Consider the following 27,529-nt stretch of genomic DNA (forward strand, 5'->3'; position numbering starts at 1 on the left):
GAAGAACGTTGGAAGCTCGGCCTCCCAGCAGGAAAAAGGAAAGGCGGTGATGTCCAGCTCGCCGATCCCCCACTTTGGGCCGGCCGTGGAGAAACAGGTCGAGGTGGCCCCCAACGCATTCTTTGAGGCGGACAGAATCGTCTCAAAGATAACCGACCAGGCGAAGATCAACAAACTCTTCCTCACCCACAACATTCCACTGGGGACAGCCTCCGTCATTGCCTGACCTGCTGCGGAGGGCGAGCGGAGCTGCACGCCGCTCGACGAATCGTTCGCGGCCTGGAGCGGTGAACACTTCAAGGCAGGGGCCTTCCTCCCCCTGGATCAGTACTTCGCTGATTTCCTGAATTATGTGGGGTTGGCCCCATTTCAGCTCCCCCCCAACTCCTACCGTCTGCTGGCAGGGTTGAGGTACTTATTCAAGAAGCAGGAGTGGGAGGTCCCCACTCCTGCGGATATTTTATAATTCTTTTGCCTAAAAGCCAACCCGGACCAGCGGGGGCGAGGCGACGGGTTCTACTATCTAACCCGTTTTCCTAATACGGCGGCGGTCATCGAGCTGCCAAGCCATCCAAATGACTTCAAGGACCAGTTCTTCATGTCAACCGGGTTCCGGAACTGCGAGCACCACTACTTCAACCGTCCTCGTAAGTGAACCCTGATCTTAGCTCGCCTTTTAAGTGTTATTTTATTTTAGCTCCTCCTGTATTCCACTCTGATTCCAGCCAATCTTGCAGCCATCTACGCGAGGACCGAAAAGTCTGTGACCCTCGGGGGTCAATATGAAACACTGGCGGGCTTGCCCCCCAGTGAAAAGGACTATCGCGTGCTCGTGACGGACGAGACGATGGTGTTCTGCAAACTGATTTTCCCAAATCAGACTCTGAACCTAAAGAGGCCCCGGGGGCTGCCCCCAGCCCGCGACAACAGACCTATCATCGTTGAGGAGGTCGCGGCAGAGGAAGACAAGGAGGACGAGGCGGCTGAAGTTCCGCTCGTGAGGAATAGGAAGAGGACCTTGGAGGTCGCCCAGGGGATGGACGAGGAGAGAATCCAATCCGGAGCAGCCGCGGGTCCTTCCGGTCAAGGTAACCCTTACTTGCTTAAGAATGTAGATAGGGCCACTGCGGACCCCCGGCTGGTTAGGTTCAATCCTAGGCAGATCGTCCATCATCACCGAAGGGACCCGGACCTGAACACACTCCTGCTCCATTGTGTTGACCGGCTCGTGCTGGATCACCAAGAGAGCCGGCCTAGGGGTACCGTAGTAGTAGATAACACCCTAGCTTTTAGGTCGATCATTTTTTAGGAGTATGGGACCAACTTACGCACGTGGCCATCACTCCAGAGGGGCATCTATGCTCCGGGGCTTAGGCAGTATGTAGAAGAGTCTAGCCCCGAGTCAAAACCGGACCCAGAACTTGCACCTGTTTGGGAAATAATCGTCTTAGGTTCTTCCAGCTCGGGGGGTAGGGCTCCCTTAGTATTCGTATACTTTTTGCCTTTAACCTTTTGCTTTTATTTCTCCCTGATTGCTAACTTGTAATAACCATGTTTTTTGTTTTTGCAGAAGAGATGTCTCAGCCCGAGGATAGTCTGCGAGGCATAGACTTCGGGGGGAATCCCCCAGTAGGGCCAAGATTGAAAAGGCTCCGAGGGTCCAAGAGCACGGCTGGGGGCTCCACCAAATCTCCGGCAAAGGAGAAGGAAAAAACCCCATCATCCCAGGTCGGGGGGGCAATTCTTCCTGCTGCCGGAGCAGGACACATGCCCCCACCGCCCCAGCGATCTCCATTAGCCACCCAGGACGTGGGAATGGAGGTCGGGACTCCGGCCGCAGTGGCCCCCGGCGTACGCATCACGGTCAACCCCCAGGATCTGGAGAAGATCCCAGAAGCCTTCCTGGGGACGGTGTATGAGTCGGCGAGCTACGCCGTCAACCATTTCTACAAGTTCAAAGAGAAGGAGCTCCGGGCTATTGAGACACTGAGCCCGGTCCACGTAATAGAGTCATCGATGGACATGACCCTAACGGTAAGCTGCCCCATTCTTTTAAAGCTTTAATTCTCACACACCGCCTTATTTTTCCACTTAGCCAATTTATCTTCCATTTCTCGCAGGGCATCGCTGCCGTACACCGAGGCATCACCAGGACCAGAGCTTAGCTCGAGGAGATGAGGGCTGAGCACCAGACCGCCCTTCAGGAGGCTCAGGCGGCGAAAGATGCGCTGGCGACCTCGAAGGCCGAGTTAGAGAGGACCTGCTCGAAGGTCCAAGAGCTTGAGACATCCCTTGCCACCTCGCGAACAGACCTCGAGGCAGCGAAGACCGAGGCCCAGGCCGCCCTCGAAGCCGAACGGGCCACCTCGGAACAGTCCATGCAGGAACTGTTCTATCGTTGCTGGGCCCACAACCCGGAGGCTGACTTCTCTTTCATGCCGTCGAGTCTCTGGGCGCGCTTGTTGGTGAAGTTCCAAGCCCGCTTTGACAAAGAGGTGCCGCCCTCGGAGACTGGGGAAGCCTCTGGTGCGGCGGAGCAGGGTGAGACCGCGACCTCCAAGGGGCCGACTGACGGGGCTTAGGGCGTTTTTTTTTTTTTTTCTCTTTATTTTGAAGTATTTTATGTAATCCTTAGCACGAGGTATTTTTTCCTCGAGACAATTTGCCTTGCAATTTTAACTTATATATTTCATGCTTTTGGCTACAATACACATATTTTGTTTTTTGATAAACTTAGTTCGTGTTAACCGTTATTCATATCCCGAGACCTTTAAGAAGAACCACGATCCATAAATTTAAGTTAACTTCTAAGTTTTATGACCTGGTTAAAACCAGGAGCTTATTTTGAAAACTTAGTTCGCGTCAACTTTTATCCATATCTCGAGTTCTTTAAGAAGAATCACGATCAATAAATTTAAGTTAACTTCTAAGTTTTATGACCCGGTTAAAACCAGGATATGACTTAGTTGGCGTTAACCCTTATCCATACCTCGAGCTCTTTAAGAAGAGCAACGATCCATAGATAAGAATCAACATCTAAGTCGTTAAGGAGACCTGGTTATATCCAGGTACCATATGCCCCCCAAGTAACTGGGAAAGGGTCTTCCGTGGTTACTTTAAGATTACACTTGCAAATAAAAAGAAAAACTTGATTTTTATTAATACATAAAATGTGGCCTTCCAGGCCTTACAAGTGGATCATTGATAATATTTCTTCAAGTGGATGGCGTTCCAAGTCTGTGGGACTGCCCCTCGATCAAGTCGAGCTAACTTATAAGTTCCTTCCTTGATGACTTCAATGACCTGGTATGGTCCTTCCCAGCTCGGTCCCAAGACTCCATCTTTGGGATCTTTCCCGGCTAGGAAAACTCTCCTTAGGACCAAGTCACCAACGCTAAAGGTACGTTTTTTGACTTTACTGTTGAAGTAGCGAGTGATCTTTTGCTGGTAATGGGCGAGCTGGAGTTGCGAATCCTCTCGCCTTTCATCGATAATGTCTAGGGAATGGCATAGGAGCTCGTGGTTCCTACCTGGGTCGTAGGACTGGGCTCTATGCGATAGAACTTTAACTTCCACGGGGAGGACTGCTTCACTCCCAAAGGTTAGGGAGAAAGGGGTATGACCCGTAGGAGTCCGATGTGAGGTCCGGTACGCCCACAGGACCTGGGGGAGCTGCTCTGGCCAGACCCCCTTTGCCTCATCTAATCTTTTCTTGAGGCTCGCCTTTAGAGTTTTGTTGACAGCCTCGACCTGGCCGTTTGCTTGAGGATAGGCCACAGAGGATAAGCTTTTCACAATTCCGTGCCTTTCACAAAACTCGGTGAACAGGACGCTGTCGAACTGAGTGTCGTTGTCGGAGACAATTTTCTTCGGCAGGCCGAACCGATAGATGATGCTTTTAACCACAAAGTCAAGTACCTTCTTCGATGTTATTGTTGCCAACGGCTCTGCCTCGGCCCACTTAGTAAAGTAGTCGATGGCTACCACGGCGTAACGGACCCCGCCCTTTCCGGTAGGCAGGGCGCCTACTAAATCTATCCCCCAAACAGCGAATGGCCAAGGGGCCAAGATCATTTTCAGTTCGACTGGAGGAGCTCGGGCAACCGCAGCGAAACGCTGGCACTTGTCGCACTTTTTCACATACGAGATCGAGTCTCTTGACAGAGTTGGCCAGTAATAACCTTGCCTGAGAACCTTTAAGGCCAGGCTTTGCCCCCCAGCATGGTCTCCGCAGAATCCTTCGTGAATGTCATGCAGGATGGCCTGTGCCTCACCTGGATGAACGCACCGGAGGAGAGGTAGGGAATGTCCACGTCGGTACAACACACCATCGACCAGCGTGTACCTTGGAGCTTGATACAAGACTCGCCGTGCATCGTTACGCTCTTCAGGCAACTTGCCCTCGACGAGATACTCAAGAATGGGGGTCATCCAGGTCGGCTTGGCATCAATCATCTCGACCTCTACCCGATCTCCTTCTATACTTGGTTTTTTCAAGAACTCTATTGGCACCAACCCCAGGGTTTCTGTCTCTCCCGAGGTGGCGAGTTTGGCGAGAGCATCTGCGTTGGCGTTCTGTTCCCGAGGTATCTGTTCGATCGATCCTCACTCAAATGCGGACAGCTCAGTTTTTACCTTCGCCAAATAGGCGGCCATCTTGGGTCCCCGCGCCTGATATTCGCCCAGAACCTGGTTTACCACGAGCTGGGAGTCACTGAAGCACTGGACAGAGCTCGCCTTTAACTCCTTAGCTACCCTCAGCCCAGCTAACAAAGCTTCGTACTCTGCCTCGTTGTTAGACGCCTTGAACCCGAACCTTAGCGCCAAGTGGAATCTATGTCCCTCGGGGGATATTAGAATGATTCCAGCCCCAGAGCCGTTCTCGTTAGATGAACCATCAACGAAGATCTTCCACGACGAATGCGGCGAGGTGACTTGAAGTAGGCCTTATGATGGATCCTCCTAGAATCCCGTGCACTCCGCCACAAAGTCAGCCAATGCTTGACTTTTTATGGCAGTTCGTGGAGTATAGAAAATCTCGAACTGACTGAGTTCGACCGCCCACTTTAACAAACGTCCCGATGCTTCAGGCTTTTGCAAAACCTGCCTTAGAGGCTGATCGGTCATGACGTGTACCGAGTGGGACTGGAAATACGGTCTGAGCTTTCGCGAGGCTGTGATTAGGCAAAACGCCAATTTTTCCATCAGTGGGTACCGTGATTCTGCTCCGAGTAGTCTCTTGCTGATGTAGTAGACTGGCTTTTGAACTTGGTCCTCTTCTCGTACTAGCACGGCGCTAGCTGCATCCTCCGTGACGGCCATGTAGAGGAAAAGAGGCTCTCCTGCCCTGGGCTTGGACAGCACGGGCGGTTCAGCCAAATGCGCCTTCAGATCGAGGAATGCGCTTTCGCAATCTACTGTCCACTCAAACTTCTTGTTTCCCCGGAGCAGGTTGTAGAAGGGCAAACACTTGTCGGTTGACTTGGAAATGAACCGGTTGAGTGTTGCCACCCTTCCTGTGAGGCCTTGGACATCTTTCCGCGACCTGGGGGAAGGAAGCTCGAGCAGTGACCTGATTTTGTCGGGGTTCGCCTCGATTCCTCGAGTATTGACTATGAACCCCAGGAATTTCCCCGATGCGACGCCGAACGTGCATTTCTGAGGATTGAGCCTCATGCCGTATTCCCGTAGTATTTTAAAACATTCTTCCAGGTCGGAAACATGGTTGTCGGCAGTCTTTGACTTTATGAGCATGTCATCCACATACACCTCCATGTTCTTTCCGATCTGGTCCGCGAACATTCTGTTTACTAGCCTCTGGTAGGTAGCTCTGGCATTCTTCAGGCCAAACGGCATGACCTTATAGCAATAGACATTCGTTGGGGTCATGAAGCTGGTATGTTCCTGGTCTGCCGGATTCATCGCGATCTGATTGTAGCCTGAGTACGGGTCCATGAAGGACATGAGCTTGTGCCCCTCTGTGGCATCCACCAGCTGATTGATCCTTGGCAATGGAAAGCAATCCTTAGGGCATGCTTTATTCAGGTCGGAGAAGTCAATACAGGTCCGCCATTTCCCGTTGGGCTTTGGAACTAGCACGGGGTTGGTGACCCAAATTGGAAATTTGGCTTCGCGGATAAAGCCACACTTTTTGAGCCGGGCCACTTCTTCTTCTAGGGCTTCAGCTCGGGTTGTTCCTAAACACCTTTGTTTTTTAGACTTGGCAGGAACGCTTTTATCCAGATGGAGCGTGTGCATGATGACACTCGGGCTGATCCCCACCATGTCCTCGTGAGACCATGCGAATACGTCCAAGCTATTCTTCAGAAACGTAATCAGCTCCGCCTTTCTCTTGTCGCAGAGGTTCTTCCCAAGCTTAACCGTCCGTGATGGATTTTGTTTATCAATGTTCACCTCCTCGAGCTCCTAAATAGCCTGGAGCTCAGATCTATCCTCGCCTACTCGGGGGTCAATGTCCTCACTCAAGGCAATATTTTCCTCTTCGGGATTCTGAGGTTTTTCAATCTCAGGACCCGCCAAGGGTCCCTGAGATTCCTCCTCGCCCTGAATGGCCATTGCCAGCTGCCCGGGTTTAGACTTTCCCTTCATGGAAATGCTGTAGCATTCCCTGGCAGCGAGCTGATCGCCCTTGATGGTACAGATTCTTGTTGAAGTAGGGAACTTCATGGCGAGGTGTCGAATGGAAGTGATGGCCTCGAAAGCTATGAGTGTAGGTCGGCCCAAAATGGCGTTGTAGGCAGCGGAGCAGTCAATGACCACGAACTCAAGCAGCTTGGAGACTGTCCGAGACTCTTCTCCTAGGGTGATCACCAGCCCGATCGTCCCTATCGCTGCCGATCCTTCTCCCGAAAAACCATACAGCATCATGGAAGTCGCCTTTAGCTCGGCGACAGTTAGACCCATCTTTTCTAAGGTGGATCGGAATAGGAGGTTCACCGAGCTTCCGTTGTCCACCAACACTCTCCTCACTTTCCGGTTGGCGAGCTGGACTGCTACGACCAAGGGATCATTATGGGGGAATTGGACATGGCTTGCGTCTTCCTCCGTAAAAGTAATCGGTTGCTTCTCTAACCGCTGCTGTTTTGACTGACGCTGCTCCGGAACGAACTCCGCTCCGTTGTGGGCCTTTAATTCGTTCACATACCTCTTCTGAGCGCCTCTGCTCGTGCCAGCCATGTGCGGTCCTCCAGAGATGGTGGATATCTCTCCCTCGACCACGGGAGGAGGGACGTCCTGATCTACCCGAGGCCTGGGCTGACTGGCTGGGACTTCTGGAGCGGGTCGACCCGCTGGGACCCTGTTTCGTGAATATTGCGCCAAGGGGCCTGCTCGGATGAGAGTCTCTATCTCATCTTTTATATGCCTGCAATCGTCGGTATTGTGGCCGACGTCGTTATGGAAACGGCCGAATTTTGAAGTATCTCTCTTTCCCTTGTGGTGTTTCAATGGCTCCGGCCTCTTCCAGGGGACCCGAGCAGCGTTGGCCAGGAAGATACTTTCCCTGAACTGGGTGAGCTCGGTATATGTCGTGAACACGGGCTTGAATTTATCCACAGACTTATTCTTCTTTTGACCGTGCTGGCTGTTTTCACCATTCCCCTTTCTTTTGCCACCACCGGGCTGGTTGTTCTACGCGACCTCGGGGATCGCCACCACGATCTCTGTCCCCGCTCCAGCGGGCTTCTCGGGAACCTGGCTGGTCCCCGCGGCTGAAGCTTCAGCTTCTTCTAAGTTTATCCACTCCTGGGCTCTGTTAAGGAATTCGTTAACCGAGCCGACTCCTTTCCTTTGGATATCTTTCCACAGGTCTCCCCCGACCAGGATTCCGGTTCTCATGGCCATGAGCTTAGAGCTATCGTCAGCGTCTCTGGCTTGAGCAGCGACATTCACGAATCTGCTCAAGTAGGCTTTCAGCGTCTCACCGGGCTGCTGTCTCACGTTAGCTAGGGAATCGGCTTGGACTCGGGCGGCCTGGGAGGCGCGGAACGCCCTTTTGAAGTCAGCTGAGAAAGTCTTCCAGGAGCTGATTGACTGCCTTTTACTCTGCTTGAACCACTGCCTGGCAGGTCCGGTCAGTGTGGAAGGGAAGATCAAGCAACGCAGCTCCGGGCCAATGTTATGGGCCATCATTAGGGTGTTGAACATCCCTAAATGGTCCGACAGGTCCCCGTCCCCGTTGAACTTTGACAAGTGGGGCATACGGAAACCAGATGGGTATGCCGTCGCTGCTATATTGGGGGCGAAGAGTTCCATTTCGTCACCCGAATCATATTCGTCTTTTTCTTTTTCTGATAGGAGCTTCCTCATCAGTTCCTCCATCTGAGTTAGGCGCTCGAGGGTTTGGTCCTGAGATCCTGGGTTATTCCAGGGTTGTTCAACAGCTCCGGACCCATTGTACATATTAGGTGGGTTGTTGCCCCTCCTATCTTGAGATAGGTTATTTGGGACATTCCCTCCGTTACGTACTTCGGATCGGACTCCCGCCGAGCGGGCCGGGTTACCATCTCTAGCTCGATCCTCTCTATGAGAGTTGAGGCGATCTCGAAGGTCGCCTCCCTGGGTGGTCTGGTGACTTTGTGCTGAACTCAGTCGCTGACGCAGGTCTCCTCCGGAGAGATCACTCCGGCGACTGCCATTCCACTGACTCCTGCTGGACAGGCTTGGAGTGCGTCTTTGGTGGTGAGGACCTGAGCTTTCTTCAGGCGCCCTGCTACGCCGGGAAGGTCCCGCTGATGGTGGGTTTCTCCTACTACTCCCGTAAGCTGGGATGTCTCGGACAGGCTGAGGAGACGGATATCTGATTGGAGAAGGAGGATGCCTGACTGGGGAGGCGATCCTAGTTCCGTCTGGACGGATCAAATTTGGTGGGGGCCTTTCGGCCCTGCCAGCTTGCTGGTCCCGCTCTGGGCGAGCTGGACGAGGCGCAGGACGGTCTTCTGGGACGGGCTGACGTCGCTGGCCCTCCCCGGATCTCCTTCGGGAATTTCCTCGAGCTCTCCTGGGCGTTCTCGAGGAAGGTTGAGAACTAGGAGTTGATGTCCTGACCGAACGGCTGTATTGTTGCTGTCCGACCCCAGGCATTTCCCTGAAGTTTGCCTCTTGATGGTGCGATGAAGGGGTGGAATTGGCTGCAGGAAGTCTATCCGAACGGCTATGCCTGGGCCGATTACCCCGGTGAGACTTAGGAGCCTCACCTTGCCTCTCTCCAACGTTAACGTTGGTTGTGAGAGGGGGTAGTCTGGCCAGAATATCCTGGATTTGCCGACCGGCTGCTGCTAACTGGCTCCTCAGTTGAGCATTCTCCATCTCCACCGCCGTATAATAACACGGGTTCGGATTAGGTGGCCGGGGCGCTGAGCTACCAGTGTCGTCTTGGCCCGCCGGCTGCTTTCCTGGCCTCTGTTGGACTTCAGGAATTTGTTCATCAGGGATGGCAATATGGTGGGCCTCCTGCCCCTCCTGCTGCTCTGTTTCGTTGCCATGCCTGGATCGAGTGGTCACCATAGTTGGATGTTTGTGGCAGCACTAATTGAACTTGCTCTCAATGAAAGCACCAAACTATTGACGCGGTTCTTCGCCAACAGGTAATTAAGAGAAGAAGAGAAAGGGATTAGTGCTGAAAGTAGAACCGTCACAGATATGAAATCTTAGAGGATGAACTTGGTGACTCAAGACACGTTTTTAAGTGGTTCAAAGGTTAAAATCCTTCTACTCCACTAGTCAATATTATTGATCTATTCTGGGTATTTGGTTACAAAGTATATATCTCTCCAGAGACTATTTTTTCCAACCCTTATCAACTCCCAGGGTCTCCATATTTATAGGAGAAGGCACCTGGAAGTTGGTAAGGAGGTCATCCCGTGACCTTCTTATTTGTCATATCAACTCTGTGACATTCATGATTAATTCCTAAACCTAACACATAAGTATGGTCAAATCGATAGGTAAGGAGATAATGGGCCGCACGGCCCAACCCAGCCGTGGGTGTCTGAATACACACGTTCCTGCTGCGTGTCCGAGAAGTCAGGGAGATATCGGACACGTGATGTCAGATATAGGCACGTTTATCTTGCGTGTGTTGACTTTACAAAGGGTCAGAGATCCATGAGCAGCTCGTACCATGAGCTGCTCCCCTGACCCGACCTTCGGCCTTCAGACTCCTTCCCCCAGTCTTGGGCAACCTTGGCGAGTCCTTGAGGATACCTCGAGCTAAGAAAGTACGACCTCGAAAACAGGAGCTCCGGCCTGGGGAAATTTACAGACTAACCATGATTAGTCCGAGGCTCGACCTGCTAATCAGCCCGTGGGAAAACCAGGGCGTACACTAATAATTTCTTAAACTTTATAACAAGTTATTAACAAAACTATGTTTCTCCAATCTACAATCATTTAGAGAGAATATGATATATATAAAGAACGGTAGGGAAATAATTTTTATTTCTGTGTATATTACAACCTAAAATAGAGAGTATATCTAGGGAAAATACAATTAATCACCCTAAAAAAAACTGAAATGATTAAAATACTAAATAAATGAAATATTAAAAAAACAGAAACTATTCCTATTCGTAACTATTAACACACCCCTCCTTAAGTTGGACGGTAGATATGATAAGTCCAAGACTGTTTACAAGAAAATCAAATACTCGCTCGGACAACCCCTTTGTGAGAATATCGACTGACTGTTGATCTGTTCTATTTATGGTTCCTCCATCAATCTTCTCTTTGATGAAGTGACGATTCACTTTCACATGTTTAGTTCGATCATGATGTACAGGATTATGTGCAATGTTGATGGTAGACTGATTATCACAATAAAGCTAAACAGGAGCTACATACTCAATTTTAAACTCCTCTAGTAGGCGTTTAATCCAAATTGCTTCACATACTCCATGGGCCATGGCTCTATATTTTGCCTCTGCACTGCTCCTCGCAACTACCGTTTGCTTTTTACTTCACCATGTAACTACATTACCCCAAACAATCGTACAATACCCAGATGTAGACTTTCTATCATCAACTGACCCAGCCCAATCTGCATCTGTGAACACTTCAACTTTCCTCTCGTTTGTCTTTTTGAAGAAAAGATATTTCCCTGATGTTTGCTTGAGATACCTCATAATTCTATATACTGCATTGAGATGTCCCTGACAAGGATTATGCATATATTGACTGACTAGACTCACCGCAAAGGCAATGTCAGGTCTAGTATGTGAGAGGAAGATAAACTTCCCTACTAGCTGTTGGTACCTCCCTTTGTTAACTGGACTTCCTTCGAACATTCTCCTCTTGTCTCCAAGCTCTATTGGAGTCTTGTTGGGCTTGCTACTGAGCATTTATGTCTCCTTTAAGAGATCAAGAGTGTATTTCCTTTGGGACACAGAAATTCCACTTTTGCTTCTAGCAAATTCCATTCCCAAAAAATACCTGAGAGCACCGAGATTTTTGACTTCGAACTCCTTTGCCAACCTTTCTTTAATCATACTCATCTCTTCAGTATGGTTGCCAGTAACAATTATGTCATCAACATACAAGATCAGAACTGACATTTTCCCTTCGACTGAGTGTTTGATAAAGAGAGTATGGTCAGTCTGACCTTGCACGTATCCAAGCTCCTTGACAACCTTTAGAAAATAATTGAATTATGCTCGAGGAGATTGAATTAGACCATAGAGAGATTTTTTTAGTTTGCAGACTTTAGTTGAATTGGGAGATTCTTCAAAACCTGAAGGCTGACTCATGTACACCTCTTCTTCCAGCTCGCCATTCAAGAAAGCAGTTTTTACATCGAGTTGATGCAATTCCCAATCCAAGTTGACTGCTAACGAGAGCAATACTCTGATAGTATTGATTTTCGCAACCAGAGCGAATGTCTCACTGTAGTCAATTCCATAAGTTTGAGTAAATCCCTTGGCAACTAATCGAGCTTGGTACCTCTCAATGGATCCATTTGCATTGTACTTGACTGTAAACACCCATTTGCACCCTATTATCTTCTTATCTGGTGGTAACTCCACCAATCTCTAAGTTCTATTCTGTTCAAGTGCTTTTATCTCTTCGAGAACTGCTACCTTCCATTGAGGAGTATCAAGTGCTTCATTGATGTTCCTGGGAATCAAAAATTCTGATAGACTAGAGGTAAAAACTTTAAATGGAGATGGAGATGAATTTCGAAATAGGGTGTTAAGTACAAGATCTAGTTTCTTTTATTAATGCAATAGGAATGTCTAGATCTGACTAAGTGTTTGAGGGAGGAGTACCTGAATCATTTGCGGGAAGTGGTTCTATCACCGGATCGGGCTCTTGACTGTGATGAGGATTTGTGACTTGTTTATTTCTTCTGGAATACACCTGAATTTTTTTTTGTAAGTCTTGAGATCTTTCTGTTTCTAAGATGTTCTCTGAAGAAGAAGAAGGATTTGCTTTTCCTGGATCTGAAGAGAATGGAGTGTCTAGAGGTTTTTCTGGATCTGAAGAAAATGGAGTGTCTAGAGATAATTCTAAACCCCACGGCCACTGAGCTTCTTGCTTGTGATGACTATGCTCCCTTTGAAGTAAGGTGGGGTGAAATATGGAATTTTTTTTAAAAAAAAGTTACATCACTTGAGATGTATGATTTTTTTGTGAGTGGACAATAGCAACGATAACCTTTCTGGGTAGGAGAATAACCCAGGAACACTGTTTTTATTGCTCTAGGATCAAGTTTACTACGATTGTGAGAGTGAACGTGAACAAAACCAGTGCAGCCAAAAATTTTGACTGGTAGAGAATTTGAAGAAGTGTGAGGATAGAGTGATTGAAGGACAAAATATGGTGTCTTGAATTGAAGGGGTCGACTTGGAAGGCGGTTAATGAGGTATGTAGCAGTGAGAACAGCATTGCCCCAAAGATATTTTGGAACATGCATAGTGAACATGAGAGCACAAGCTACTTCTAAGAGTGACGATTTTTCCGTTCAGCAACCCCATTCTGTTGCGGAGTATCGACACACGAACTTTGATGAACAATCCCATTTTGGAGAAGGTAGGGACCAAGAGTGGTATTGAAATTTTCCCTCCTAAACTATCGCCCTTGTAAAGTTTTACCTTCCAAATTTTTATGCTTGGCAAAAATTTCTCCAGAACTATAGTAACCATTGCAAGCGTGCCCCTTCTGTCATATTCAATTCATTTTTTTAAACAGTTTGTTAATGTGGCTACCTGTCGCAGGCATAGTTGCACTAGTAGGGTCTATTTAACTAACTAAAGTTAGTCGAAATCGAGTTTATTAATACTAAATATACAAACATTAGCTCCTAAAAGAAACCGAGATGCTTGGTTCGATTGGGTCACAAAAGTTGTCAAAAGTCTTGGGTACATACAAGGTCGAACTGATCATACATTGTTCATTAAGCAATCAGGAAAAAGGAAAATTACTCTCGTGATAGTATATATCGATGATATAATTGTCACTGGAAGCAATACCAAGGAGATAAGTCTAATCAAAGAGATGATGGCAAAGGAGTTTGAAGTTAAAGTTCTCGGGGCATTAAAATATTTTCTAGGTATGGAAATTGCCAAAAGCAAAAAAGGTATTTTTGTATCTCAACGAAAATATACTCTTGATCTCCTAAAAGAAACGGGGATGCTCGGTTGCAAGCCTAGCAGAACTCCAATTGAACTTGGAGACAAGACTAAAATGTTTGAAGGAGATTCAGTTGAGAAAGGAAGATACCAACACCTAGTAGAGAAGCTTATTTATCTATCTCATCAGTATATGCACGATCCGTGTCAAGGCCATCTCAATGCTGTGTATAGAATCTTGAGATATTCGAAACAAGCACCAAGAAAGGAACTATTCTTCAAAAAGACAAAAAAAAAAAGAAAGGTTGAAGTCTTTACACATGTTGACTGGGCTAGATCAATTAATGACAGGAAATCTACATCCGGTTATTGTACCCTACTATGAGGTAATCTAGTTACTTGGAGAAGTAAAAAAGCAAATCGTTGTTGTAAGAAGCAGAATTTAGGGCTTTGGCTCATGGGGTATGTGAAGTTATATGGCAAAAATGATTGCTTGGAGAATTAAAGATAGAATACGAAGCTCCTATCCAATTATTCTGCGACAACAAGTCCACCATTAGCACATAATCCTGTACATCATGACAGAATCAAGTAGAAGTGGATTGGCACTTTATCAAAGAAAAAATTGATGAGGGATAATCAGCGTTAAGCATGTGCACACTGATCAACAATTGGCAGATGTACTAACTAAGGGACTATCTGAACGAGTATTTAATTTCCTTACAAACAAGCTTGGACTTATTAACATTTATAGTCAAGCTTGGGGGAATATTTAATTATCTCAGTTATATGTATATGTATATTGATATGATATATAAATTACATTATTATTATTTTTATTTTTATGTAAAACTACATTCAAATATACACAATTACTTAAGTGAGACCAATATCTGAGGAGACCACATTCAAAGTCTAATATAGAATAGATACATCTAATGGATGTTTGGGAGTTTCATTATTGAGCATTGAACCATTTTATTTTATTTGTGGTATAGATAATCATAAAATTATCTATAACTGTAATTATCTCAATGAATTTCCTTTTAAAATAAGTAAATACATAAAACAGTCCCACAAGTAGTAGTAGTAGTAGTATTTAAATATTGTCCTAATTTATAATCTTTATCTCGTTGAGACGAGACAGGGAGAAGGCAAGGAAAAGCTTCTCTTTATTAAAACTAAACTAAAAAAAAGGGTAAAAAGAAGCACTAGTAGATGAAAAATGTAAGCCCCATTAGGAAGAAAATGATGATAGAAAATGTAGCAGATGATACTACTGTGATGGATGCTGGAATTCGTCCCTTATCCTTCCTTATTACCATCCCTTCTATTATGGGGTAGCTTATGACCAAGATATAGAGACACAAGAAAACTTGTAGAAACATCTTGTCCAAATTTCCAACAAGGATAGCTCTAGTGATTCCCACAAGAAGAGAAACCACGTTCAGGATAACTAGAACAACCAGCGGAACAAGAAACATAGCTGGTGTTCTGAAATCGAATTTTCCATTTCGGTATAGTTCAACTGTTTCGTCATCATCAACTTTGTTGGTGAGCAAGAAACTGGCTTCCCTCATACCAATCCTCTTCATGAAAGCATCCAAGCTCCCATAGAGATGAGATGTGATTGATTGTATCATCCATAACCTTACCTCATTTATCACTGAGCGAGGCGACCCACCAGTGATGAAGACCTCAAAAGAATGTTGAACAAGTGAGGAGGCAAAGATGAACAGAAATACAATGAAAAATGAGTTTGAAACCTGTAGGTTAGACAAGGTAGATTTATTTATTATTGTTAGTGATTTTGATATTACTATTTTGATAACACAACGAGTGGTGTATGTATGTATGTATGTATATGATATTTATTTACCTCAGGATACATAGGAATACCACTCAGCAAGCAGAGTTGAGGAACAGTAGCGAAACACCACAAAGGTAAGAAGTAGAGGGGAAAAAATGAGAGATATCCATAGCTCATTTTCTCAAGAAAGGACATTTTGGAGGGACCATAAACAAAAGGGCAAAACTTTGAGATGCCGACTTCGACCAACCCTGAACTCCATCTTATTCCTTGACTCAACAGATCATTCAAATTTGTGACACCAGAGCCCAAAAACTGCGGCGTTGATGAGCTCAGATACACTGAAGTCCAGGCTTTGGATTGTAAGGTGAAGCCGGTCAAGTAATCTTCTGCTACTGAATAATACAGAAAACCAACCTGTGGTTGGTTCCCATTGCATTGCATTGCAAGGAGAAGAAATCAACAAGTCATTATAAATTATAATCAATGAAAAGGTTGAGAAATGAAGAAATCAAGTCCATAAACCAACCAAGGCTAGCTTACTTACATCTTGACCCCATTTTGTTTCACTTCCATAGGTGCAAGAAGCCAAAAATTTGGCCTCTTCTAACAATGCATTAGAATTAGAAGAGTCTCTAATATTTGCTACATTAGGCTTCTTGTGATTAACAAGAGATTTGATGAACTCATTGGATGGCCCAAAATACTTTTTCAGTTCCATTGGATCAGCACCTGTTTATAAAACACAGATAACCAGTTCAAGATACTATTTTTATTTTTAGGTAAGACATACACATATTGCTAACAAATGATTATCCTGTCATATAAATAAATAAAGATGTAATTTAACAACGGCCTTACCTTCTTCTTCCACATATCTGCCATATAAGGACACCCTTTTCAGGAAAAAGCCTGTACCAGACAATACAGGTCCATCCAGTCCATCCATACCTTGCCAGAGCAACTAAGAGATGCAAAAGAATTCAGACCAATTAATAACAAAAAAGTCCATGATGTTTCAACATATCTAATTGAGCTAATAATATATAATGACAAGATTTTGCTTCGCTTACCGAATATGTTGACCTTATCTGACTGTCATAGATATCATTTCTAGAAACGTTGTGGAATCTCTGAGGGAACTGCACAAAAGCTAGAGAGGAAGATATTTTTGGATCAAGATGAAAGCACATAGCTTGTCTTGCTGATGTTGGATCATTGCAATACATGTCACAGTCAAGAGCAAGTATGTATGGAGAATTGCTTATCACACCGGAGACTCGAAGCTGTGGCAACAGGTTGATCGATCAGTGAAGCTCAATGATTTATGATTTACGGAAGAAAAACAAATTATGATACCGAATATGTATATGTTGTTGTTTATGTAAAGGAAAAAGGAAATAGGAAATAAATAAAACATACAAGAACATTAAATGCTCCAGCCTTAAAATGGTGAGGATGAGAAGGTCTTTTCTCCCTAGAAACATAAACAAGTTGAGGCAACATAGCTATCTCTTCTTGTTCTGTGTTAGGGTCACTGGGATTTCCTTGGATCACCTGATAAAAGATCATAAATAGTAAGAACAGAATGTCTAATTTTGTTTACATGTGGGTGTGGCAAGAGGAAAGTAAGTACCTCAATGACAGATGGGTGATTTTTACCAGTGAAGCCACTAGTATCTACAAAGCTCTCTTTTATTCCTTTAATGCTTTCTTTGAACACTTGGTATCCTTCCTGTAACAAATATCAGCATAGCTATTTCGAACAAACACATTTTCTGTTTTTTATAGTAAAATTTTACAAGTAGATAACGAAAGAAATGAAAAAGCATACTTTAAGCTTCTCTTGTTCTGTCGTGAACTCATCAAAACTTTCCGAATGGCCATCATCATCATCATTCACTAATGATGAGAAATAAGCATCTGGACACCTCTTCTGGATTTTAAACCTCCTACAAAATGGAATCCACCACTTGGCAAATCTCCAAGCCTCTCTCATTCCATTCAAAGTCACCGCAGAACCACCATCGTCGGAAAGATACACATGAAGCTTGTCAGGAGGGTAGTCCAGCGCCATGGCTGATATGACAGTGTTCATCACATGCAAAGTTGGCTCTCTATCTGCATCTGCTGTGAAAACAAAGACATCGATAGCTGGAAGTTTATCATTTTCTGGCAATCTCTCTGGAAATACAGAACGAGAAACGGGATGCCACCTTAAGGCTTGGGCTAGAAGCCATATAAGGAAGAGACACAGCTCAGAGAGAAAGAGAAGAAGCCATGGTAGAGATGGTATAATTCCTCCTCTGGTCTCGATATCATTTTGGAGAAAGAAAGAGGCCCTGTAATAGATCAAGAATAATACTGCTAATACATGAAGGAAAGAGTGAAATCTGCTAAAGATGATGGAAGATTTATGGACACGGCAGACATGAAGAGGTTGATCAGAGTCCTCCATTGATGGAGTCTAGCTAGTGGTCAGTACTGATCAGTTTCGTATAGCCTCTAACACTACAATATAGCAAGAATGAAATTTATATATACTAGATATTTTATCAAGAAGTTGCCAAGGGACCTTCCTAATATCGACAAAGAAGAGTCAAAGAGTTGACACATGACCTTTATCAGTTCATTGAATGAAAGGGAATACATCAATAGGACTAGAAGACTAGTCAAGCACGTTTCAATCTCTGCTCGCATTTGGAAAAATATAGCCTTGCCACCCAAGTATTTTTTTTTTTAATTATCAATATTAGATATTTATTTCAAGTATAAAAATATGCAATACTGCAATAAATTTATTGCAACAGAATTAACCTATTAAAACACATGTATGAACATATATACATATCAACAGGAATATTAAAGAAATGAATAATTGAAACTCAAATATATAGAATAAAATTTTCTAATAATTTCTTAAGGAATAAGACATTTAATATTTATATTTACAGCACGAACTAAATGAAGAACTCTAAGCATCTTACACAATAGGTGCTTCTAACTCTACCATGTAATTGTGAACCCTTTCAGCTTTCAGTCTCATACCCTTGATCATCTCCTCACTTGCTTCAATTATCTGTTTCGGCAAAGCAATCTCCAAATAATCAAACCACTCTCCAAGTGTCGTCTTCTCCAAATCCAGCTCCTTTCCAGATTCACCCAACTTCTCTTTAGAACCAGAAGCACTATCCTTTTTTGCCTCTCCACTGATGCCACAAGCATCTCTGCCATGATCCTCCTTTTCACCAATTTCTTCAACACAAAGCTCACCAGCGCCAACTTCTTCAACACGATGCTCATCCCCGACGGCCTTTTCACACTCATGTTCCCTCATAATCAACTCGTCCTTAAGATCAATAACTTCAACACAATCAGGCGACTTCTGTGGTGAATTCTTCCTCCTCCTTGTGCCACCGCCGGCACGAGTACGAGTAGTCTTCTTATTGCCAACCTTAACTTGTCCACCATCTACATCAGAATTCTCTGGAATTTTCTCAAGAACTGAACAAGACACTGCATTTTCCTCCTTTTTGGAGCTCCGAGTTCGCCTCGTTCCCACTTGCCGCAGCTGCCCCATTTTCTCTTCATGCTCTTGCTCCTCCTTCTCCTCAACCACACTCTTCAAAACCCTAGCTTTCCTCCCCCGCCTTGGTTTCTCAACCACCTCAACTACATCCACCGCCTCTGCATTCTCCTCCCCCAAAGCACATTCCACTTCCTTCTCCTTTTCCTTCGCAACCTTACCTCTCCTACCCCGATTAGTCGCACCAGAAGCTCCGCCATCCTTCTCCTGAACTCCACGCCTAGAGCTCCGCCTCAAGTAGCTCCCATCGTGGACTTCAACCTTGACGGAGATGGAAGTGGATTCTCCAATCTTGATGCAGTCTCCGTCACTGAGATCGACGGGGACGTCGGGGTCGATCAGTTGGTCGTTGAGGAAAGAGCCGTTGGAGGAGCCGAGGTCTTGAAGTAGCCATTTGCCAGATTCGTCGGATTCGAGGGAGAGGTGCTTGGTGGAGATGCCGGAGTCTTTGATGGTGAGGTTATTACCCCGGACAACACGACCGATTCGAATGGTGGATCCGGGCCGATATTCTAGGGTTTCTCCGGCTCGAGGTCCTTTGGTGATTTCAAGTTTGAGAGCCATGAAGAAGAAAAACTAGAATGAGAGGGAAACCGTTTCCAACCCCCAATTCGAATCGGATTTTGAATTTTCAACCCAAGCACTTATTTTTAACGGTTTATATCTTTTTGCACCATGTGTTTTTTCTTATTACATATTTGCACTTTGTATTTTGAAAAATTATTTTTTGGACCCTATATTTTGTAAAATGGTTAAAATAGAACTCTAAACTCAATTTTGATGAAGAAAAAATTGAATATAACAACACAGTTTTTAAGCAGAATGATTTTATTTTTATTCTGAATTGTTAGTTTGGTAAATTATTTGTGATTTTAGTTGAGAAAACATTAACCAAAATCGACTTTAGGGTTCTATATTAACCATTTTACAAAACATAGGATCCAAAAAATAATTTGTCAAAACACAGAGTCCAAACAGATAATGGGAAAAAACACAGGGTCCAAAAAGGTATAAACTATTTTTTTAATTAATAAACAATAAAATTACAATTACACTTTTTTTTCCTTTTTCTTTCTTTTTTTTCTTTATTTTTTTACTACTTTAGCCCAATTTTATTTTTAACAAATTCACCAAATGCTCATTTGATGAAAATCATGGAGTCATAGGTCATAATAAAAGGTGTTATTTCTTCCAACCAAGTAATTTTTCTATATGAAATTCATATTTGGCTAAACCATGAGCAGCGGTGTTACTATTACGCACTACATGAGTTAGAAATATGCATGGAAAGACAGATAACAAGGATCTAATGTTCCTAATAAGACAACTTTACTGAAGAAAAAAAAATCATTAAAAAAAATAACAGAGTGAACAACAACCTCTTAATCACTCTCAATAATCGAAATAAAAAATCAAGCTCAAAACACCAAGACAAAACAAACAAAATGGCCAAAGCCTCAGTATCTTTTGATGACAAGAATCTAGAAAGTCATTTGGCAAAATAACTTAAAGGAAAACATTATGAATAACAAACAATCGCACCAAAACCAACGAGTCAATTCTCAAGATTGAGTGCAACATCCACATTTAGCTTGAGAGAACCTGGTGTTGGTAAAATTTTGCACTGAAATTCTGTGAAATTTCTTTCAAGCTTTAACGCAGATATATTAATAAAAGTGACTCATTGACTAGGTAAAATTAACTACTAAATCATATAAAATCTCATGTCTTTCTTTTTATTAATTTGAATCTTTCTTCTACTTAATTGATTTTATTTTAGTTTGACAAAAAACTGGATCAACAATGTGTGATTTTGTTTTTAAATAAAAATTATAAAGTATTTATTTAAGGGAATGGAGAGAAAAGAGTTTATACAGAAGCACCCAAAAGCAAAATATCCTTATTTATTTAAAAAGAAATTAAATGTTTTTTTTTCAATAAAAGGTCACTCCTTTCCCTTTTACTCTTGCAAGCAAAGAATTATTTTTTTCTTTTCCCCACTTTTTTCTGTACTTATCCAAAGAATTATTACTGTACAAGCAAGGGATTTTCTTTTAAATGTAAAAAAAAATCGAAAAAGATAAGAGAAAAAACAAGTGTGTACTACTCCAACTTAACTTTGAAATCGATTTTTGAAAATTAAAATTTTAGCCAAATAATTAAAATTACTAGCAAATTCACAAGGAATATCACTCATCTTAAAGTTATATAACAAAATTTTCAAGTATTTATCATTGAAGATTATTATTACAATATAAAAAATAATATAAATTATTGCAGCAAGCAAAGAATTTATTTACTTTAGTATCTCTTTTTCTTCCCTATAAAACCTAACACAAACGGACTCTAGCTATATACAGATTTCTGAATCTAAAGTTAAAAAATAATAACTCAACTTTCTCCTTTCTCTACAAAATAGAGCTGTGTTGATTTTCTCTTGTTTTTCAAGGAGTTTCGTAGTGAATTCTGAAATCATTGGTAAGCCCATTTAGTTTCTTATTCAATTTTGGTATATTTAAATTTCTTAATATGTGTGAGAGTTAAAAACATGTTTCTAACAACCATATTTCATAATGATTTTGTGAAATTCAAACTCAAATATGTAATATACAATCTACACATAATTGAGTAATATTTAGGAGTTACAAATTTGTAACTGATTTTATAATTCTAAAATATGTCACATTTGAGCCCACACATGTGTTTAATTTTGTGACTCTCAATAATATATTACAAGGTCTGACAAATCACATTTGTCACATTATTTAATCTAACATTATATTATTTAAAATAATATTACACTTCCCCACTTAGATTAAATAATAACTTTTAGTAACACTTATTTAATCAATCAAACATTATATTAAAATATAATAATAATTGTGTTAATATTTTTCATAACTTAATTATTGCTTTTGGAGTGTAATAAAAATTATATATAATGACATGTGGAAATAGTTATTTTTATAAGAATTTGGTTTTTGCCCATCATATGTTTATGTTTGTAATAATGCTATAATGATAATTCTTGTATTATTTATAATACCTGGTTTTCAGTTCTGTCAAGATCTTTAATCTATGTATATATATATATATATATATATAAATATATATTATCTTGGTTGGAAAGATGAAGATTGGGTTTTGACTAGAAGTAGAGACGAATGATAGTAAATGTCATCAATAGGTTGGAAGGGTTTAATGGTATTCGAACGCTTTACATCAACAAATGAGACTTAATTAAATGGGATAATATCTTTTTGTAAAGTATGATTGTAATTGGGAGCCAATGGCTCACTTTATCATAATAGGAATTTAACATCTTTTTGTTTTTCTACTATATATAGAAAAAATATATATATTTTTTCTATTTTCTATGTATTAAGTATTTAAAAAAATTTGTTTTAATAATAAGGGGCACTTGACATATAATTTGGGTTCCATGTACACCAGTGTATACTTTTATTTTATTATTAATAATGGCTAAAATTAATTAATTTTAAGTGTACAAAATTATGTATCCACAATCATTTTCTTTTTTAGTATCCATGAAAAGTAACTTGATATGATCAAATTACAAACACGGCAAACTAGGCCTAAATAATAGGTAAATGTTTGATCATCTTTACTTCTATAAATCTTCAATAATATATAACAAACACAAAACCAAATATTTCATGGTTTGACTACCTTTTCTTTTTACTTTTTACTTTTCACTTTGTAACTACTGCAATCAAATAATTTTCTTTTGTTGTTTTGTTTCTTTTTATATTTGTTTCTTTATTTTAACAAGTTAGTTATTATAATTGTTAAGAATATGATTATGATTATGCTCTCAGCTCATTACTCAAAGTTACGAATTCAAAGCTTATTTTTGTTTATTCTGATACTTTTCCTTTCTCCCAAACAATATGATAATCAATTTTTTTTTTACTATGCATGACAAGGAACTTGATATGATGATCAAATTACAAAGTAACAAGTGTTTGTTACTCTTTGACTCATCTAGGATCATCAATGTAATGTAAAGACGAATACATACAAATATTTCATCATTTAATAAGTGCTTCCTTTTCCTTTTATTCTTCACTTTGTAACCATTGCAAGCATAAAATTTTCTTTTGTTGTTATGTGTGTTAGATTTCTCTTTTCTCTGTCCTTATATCCAAAAAATTATTGATACGCAAGTAAAGAATATTCTATTAAACATTAATTAATTAATATCTGTATCACATGTGAAAAGAAAAAAAAAACAAGCATCTTAGTAATACTTAAAAACTGAAATTGATTTCAAATTTCTTTGAAACTGATAATAATGCAGAGATATCCTCATTTTTAAGTAATATTATTTATTGAAATTTAAAAGGAATTATCATAGAAGATAGATTATAAAAAATAATAAGTTATGGAAGCAGGAAAGATATATATATACTTTATTCGCCTTTTCTTACCTATAAAACATAAATATGATACATTTCAAAACAGAGTATAATCAATAGTGTACATTCTCTTTTTTATAAAAATCAAAACAAAGGAGCGCTTTGGTTCTGTGGTGAATTTTGATTCATTGGTACGCCCATTTGATTTCTTATTCGCTTTTGATATTTAATTTTCCTAACATGTAATATAACAAGTACATGTAGCCCTCTAATTTATATTTATATTGATATAGATATATTCTTGAGCTATTAATGCGTGTTTCCTTTTTGTTTCAGCTTTATTAAATCATAATAATAGATAAAAAATGGAGGAGATTCAACACTTTTGTCCTCAACAACATATTTTGCTCCTAAAGGATAATAAGATATGTAGTGACCAAATTATTTGCAAAATATGTAAGTCTTCTATGGCAGCCCCTTATTATGTTTGTGATTCGTGTGAATATTATGTCCACAAGTCATGTGAAGAACTACCAAAGCAGATCAACAAATACCCTTTACATCCTCGCCACCCTCTCTCTCTTACATCAAAAAATATCGCTTGCGATTGTTGTGGTCAAGACCCAGAAAAGAGTCTCATGTTCAGTTGTGCTGACTGTAACTTTGACTTGGATGTTGAATGCTTTGAAATGTCAAACTCCATAACAACATGTCCTGAAGGCCAACATTGCATTCAACATTCTAGCCATCCCCACTTGCTACTACTTGTTGACACAACAGATGCAATTCATGAAGATGAAGATATTGATGTTAGATGCTTTGCATGCCAATCCAAGAGCTCACCATCAGACTCAGATGGTGGAGTTTATTATGGCTGCAATAGATGTAAGTATTTTATTCATAAACAATGCATTGACCAATTACCACAAGAAATCCAAACCTCTCACCATCCTAATCACAACCGTCTCTTCCTTCTTATGAAAAGATACTATTATTGTAAATGTAACACTTGTGGAAATACAGACAGACCTGCCTTATATTTCGAATGTCCTCAATGTGATTTTCGGCTGTGTTTAGAATGTGGTGTGAGAAGACCACGCATTAAGTATGAAGATCATCCACATCTTCTTTCCTTTATGGAGAAAATAAACAACGCAGTTGAACAATGCAACGTCTACGACACCTGTTTGAAGCAATCAATCATGTGCAATACGGAGGAATTCCATAAGACAGATTCTTCCAAATTTAAATGTTTGGATTGTGATTTCAAACTTCATTTATTATGTGGTCCATTGCCTTCTATCATAAAACATGACAGCCATATGCACTCCTTAGATCTTGTTGATTCATTCATTGAGGATAACTCTGGTGAATATTACTGCGATGTTTGTGAAGAAGAAAGAAATCCACGAATACGTGTTTACTGCTGTTGGAAGTGCAAATATATCGCTCACGTACACTGTGTTATCTCTGAGGTATGTACTAATTGACATTCATTTTTATATTTAGTATAATATATCTTATTAATTCTTTAAGAAGCTTTGCTAATTAAATTTATTAGCTCCAATAGATTATTGATATTATGATATATTCTGAATTAAAATGAGAAACTTTACATCAATATTATGGAAACTTAACATTAGATTTAGATATAGCACATCTCAATGAGCTTATTACAAAAAGAAAATGGTAGTTTGGGATGCTGAAAATTTCAATATTTAATATATAATCTTTATAGTTTTTCTTTTAAAATAACAGTATGAATTTAATTTGCTTTAATATATTCAATTTTTCTTTAAAGTTCAAAATATTTAATTACCACGAAAGAAAATAAGGAAAAAAATGGATAAATCAAAGTTAACTTAAATATTAGACAAAAGTTACTTAAAAATAAGCAAAAAAAAATTGAATATAAAATAAATATAATTTCGTAATCATTTTATTAGGTTTGGTGAAAAGCCAAACAAACTAGATCATCATTTTAAATATACTTATTTCTCTTGTTTTAATATTGATTTTATTTTTATTTATTATTTTAAAAAAAATTATGTTAGTGTCAAATTGATTGGCATTGACACACATAAACATGGATATTGTCATGTCATTTTTAAATTTAAAATACTGTGTAGCTCCATGAAATTCTCTTGTTGACCTTATAAAGCTTAAATTGATTGGGTCTTACTAAAAATAAGTATTTTACAATTTTTTTTTTTAAAATGCTATAGCTTGATGGAAATTTTCGGCCCAAAAAGAACAATTTTAAATTAATCTTTTATTTGAAACTATTTACTTGTTGTAGTTAACATTTATAATAAAGTAATAATTGATGGACAAAGAGAAAAAAAAAATCTAGAAAAGAAAAGGTTGTTAGTATTTTTATAACTAAATGATCATTCAGGTTACACTGATTAGCCAAATTATTTTTTACTTTTCATATTACTGACACTAATATAATGTTTGTCTCATAACTAAAGTAATGTATATTCTTTTCCTTCTCTCGTTTGAGTTATATCCTAAAAATGTATTTTGTTTTTAAAAAGAGAAATGGGCACAATTTACAAAAAAAAAATCATTAACCCATCAAATCTAGTATATTAAAAGAACAATTGAAGAAATAAATAAAAATTAAATGATTGAAACTTGCAAAGAATTACTATTTTAATTTGTCCAAATTAGTCCATCGTTTTTTTTATATCAAAACATAAAGTCAAAATTTGTATAGGTATTTAATTTAATGTTTGTTCCTGGATCTGTTTAAAAATGATTTTTTTTAAAGACTAACATTATTATAATATGAAGTTTTATATTGATGAGTTGTATATATATATAATATAGGTTATAAATGTATTAAAAAGAGACCTTAGAGATGTGAAACTGAAAGTGTTGGGAGAAGATTTTTGGGAATTTCCTAAAGAGATTGATCATGCTGCGTCTCCTTTGACCTTAAGGGATTTGATACATAAATTAAATCAAATTGAGCTATCCTATTTGGCTATTTTTTTTAACTGGGATGAGGGAGAAGAAGTGAGTACAACGACTACTGAAGATGATAACATTGATGAGGTTCTAAAATTTTCTAATTTAACAGAAGCTGATTTCATGTCATTTATCTTCCAAGAGTTTAGATCCACCTATTTGAAAAGGAAGTTGAGAATAAAATCTAGTGATCTAGCGTTGACACTTGTTGATATTAAAGGTTATTCCATACCTTTACATTTGGCATCTGCTATGAATAATTTGCTTCACAAATATGGAGATATTAGTACAAGAGATTAGTATTCCCAAGAAGTCAAGAGCATTGGGTTTTTCTTTGTATGTAAAGTGATGAAAGAGATGCATACCACTTTGGTGATAGACATCACTAAACATCTTCTTCAACAATGGTATCACTACATATACTTTGTAGGATTTTGGGCTGACTTTGACGTGGATTTTCTGAAGTCATCTCTAGGGAAGATCACAAGAGATTTCTACTATCAACAGTTGAGTAAAGTAGTTGACAAGGAATTCCGAATGAAAATAGAAAAGAAGAAGGCTGAGCTGCAGAAGAAGATAGCTGAGCTGCAGAAGAAGATGGCTGAGTACGATGCTGAACTGGTGAAGAGTAAGTCTTCTACAACAGAGGAACAGGTGAAGGAGGGCTTGGAAATGGCAATGAATGTCAAGTGGAAGGTGGCAAGCCAAGTTGGCTTCTTTTTGTGATATCTCATCTTGATGAAGACCACATCCCAACAATTCTAGATGAGAGGATGGCTGTTCTACAGAAGAAGAAAGCTGACTGGAGAAGATTCCAAGAGTCTTCTTCAAAAGAGGAATCCATGAAGGAGTGCTTGGATGAGGCACTGAAAACCAAATTGGTCTCCAATTGGAATAATAATGACGCTACTTTTGTAATAAATGTTTTCTACTTCAAGCTTTTGTATTAATAATCAAAGTGTGCAATCAAAGTTACACACATTACTATTTTAGCATACTATATAATAATAATAATAATAATAATAACAACAACAATAATCATGTAACAATTAAATCAAATATGCTAAAGCTTCAACTGATTAAAATAATTATTATAAAATGTTGAGCCCTACAAAAGTGAATAACTGCTATAATTAAAAAGGGTGTATTAAATTAAACCAAATTTTCTTGGTTTACGAGATATTGTTATTTTTTT

General features: G+C 40.4%; 3 protein-coding genes across 3 annotated transcripts; 1 reads left to right on the plus strand and 2 right to left on the minus strand.

The window, feature by feature from the left end:
• Nucleotides 1–14,593: 14,593 nt before the first annotated feature.
• Nucleotides 14,594–17,902, minus strand: LOC133781711 (cellulose synthase-like protein G2). Its single transcript, XM_062220780.1, has 8 exons — nucleotides 17,228–17,902; nucleotides 17,030–17,128; nucleotides 16,816–16,950; nucleotides 16,467–16,679; nucleotides 16,255–16,357; nucleotides 15,941–16,125; nucleotides 15,463–15,810; nucleotides 14,594–15,349 (listed from the first exon to the last, which is right to left on the minus strand). Exons 1-8 carry the CDS (start codon nucleotides 17,849–17,851, stop codon nucleotides 14,795–14,797), a joined length of 2,262 nt encoding a protein of 753 aa, XP_062076764.1. The 5' UTR covers nucleotides 17,852–17,902; the 3' UTR covers nucleotides 14,594–14,794.
• A 383-nt stretch (nucleotides 17,903–18,285) lies between these two features.
• LOC133781712 (FHA domain-containing protein At4g14490-like) lies at nucleotides 18,286–19,585 on the minus strand. The gene has a single exon (XM_062220781.1). It carries the CDS (start codon nucleotides 19,541–19,543, stop codon nucleotides 18,377–18,379), a length of 1,167 nt encoding a protein of 388 aa, XP_062076765.1. The 5' UTR covers nucleotides 19,544–19,585; the 3' UTR covers nucleotides 18,286–18,376.
• Nucleotides 19,586–21,349: 1,764 nt separating this feature from the next.
• Nucleotides 21,350–27,324, plus strand: LOC133781713 (uncharacterized). The gene is made up of 3 exons (XM_062220782.1): nucleotides 21,350–21,457; nucleotides 23,695–24,833; nucleotides 26,194–27,324. The coding sequence occupies exons 2-3, from the start codon at nucleotides 23,724–23,726 to the stop codon at nucleotides 26,632–26,634; spliced, it is 1,551 nt and encodes a 516-aa protein (XP_062076766.1). The 5' UTR covers nucleotides 21,350–21,457; nucleotides 23,695–23,723; the 3' UTR covers nucleotides 26,635–27,324.
• Nucleotides 27,325–27,529: the final 205 nt, after the last annotated feature.

The sequence above is a fragment of the Humulus lupulus genome, chromosome 6 (genome assembly GCF_963169125.1).
Source record: "Humulus lupulus chromosome 6, drHumLupu1.1, whole genome shotgun sequence".
Taxonomy (NCBI): domain Eukaryota; kingdom Viridiplantae; phylum Streptophyta; class Magnoliopsida; order Rosales; family Cannabaceae; genus Humulus; species Humulus lupulus.

Bases quoted from the DNA above. Each gene is read 5' to 3' on its own strand.
- LOC133781713 (XM_062220782.1), top strand. From the start codon at position 23,724: ATGGAGGAGATTCAACACTTTTGTCCTCAACAACATATTTTGCTCCTA. The intron at 24,834-26,193 runs GTATGTACTAAT...TATATAATATAG, and splicing joins TACACTGTGTTATCTCTGAG to GTTATAAATGTATTAAAAAG.
- LOC133781712 (XM_062220781.1), bottom strand. From the start codon at position 19,543: ATGGCTCTCAAACTTGAAATCACCAAAGGACCTCGAGCCGGAGAAACC.
- LOC133781711 (XM_062220780.1), bottom strand. From the start codon at position 17,851: ATGGAGGACTCTGATCAACCTCTTCATGTCTGCCGTGTCCATAAATCT. The intron at 16,680-16,815 runs GTATGTTTTATT...CTGTTGCCACAG, and splicing joins CTGGAGCATTTAATGTTCTT to CTTCGAGTCTCCGGTGTGAT. The intron at 15,811-15,940 runs GTAAGTAAGCTA...AACCAACCACAG, and splicing joins AAACAAAATGGGGTCAAGAT to GTTGGTTTTCTGTATTATTC.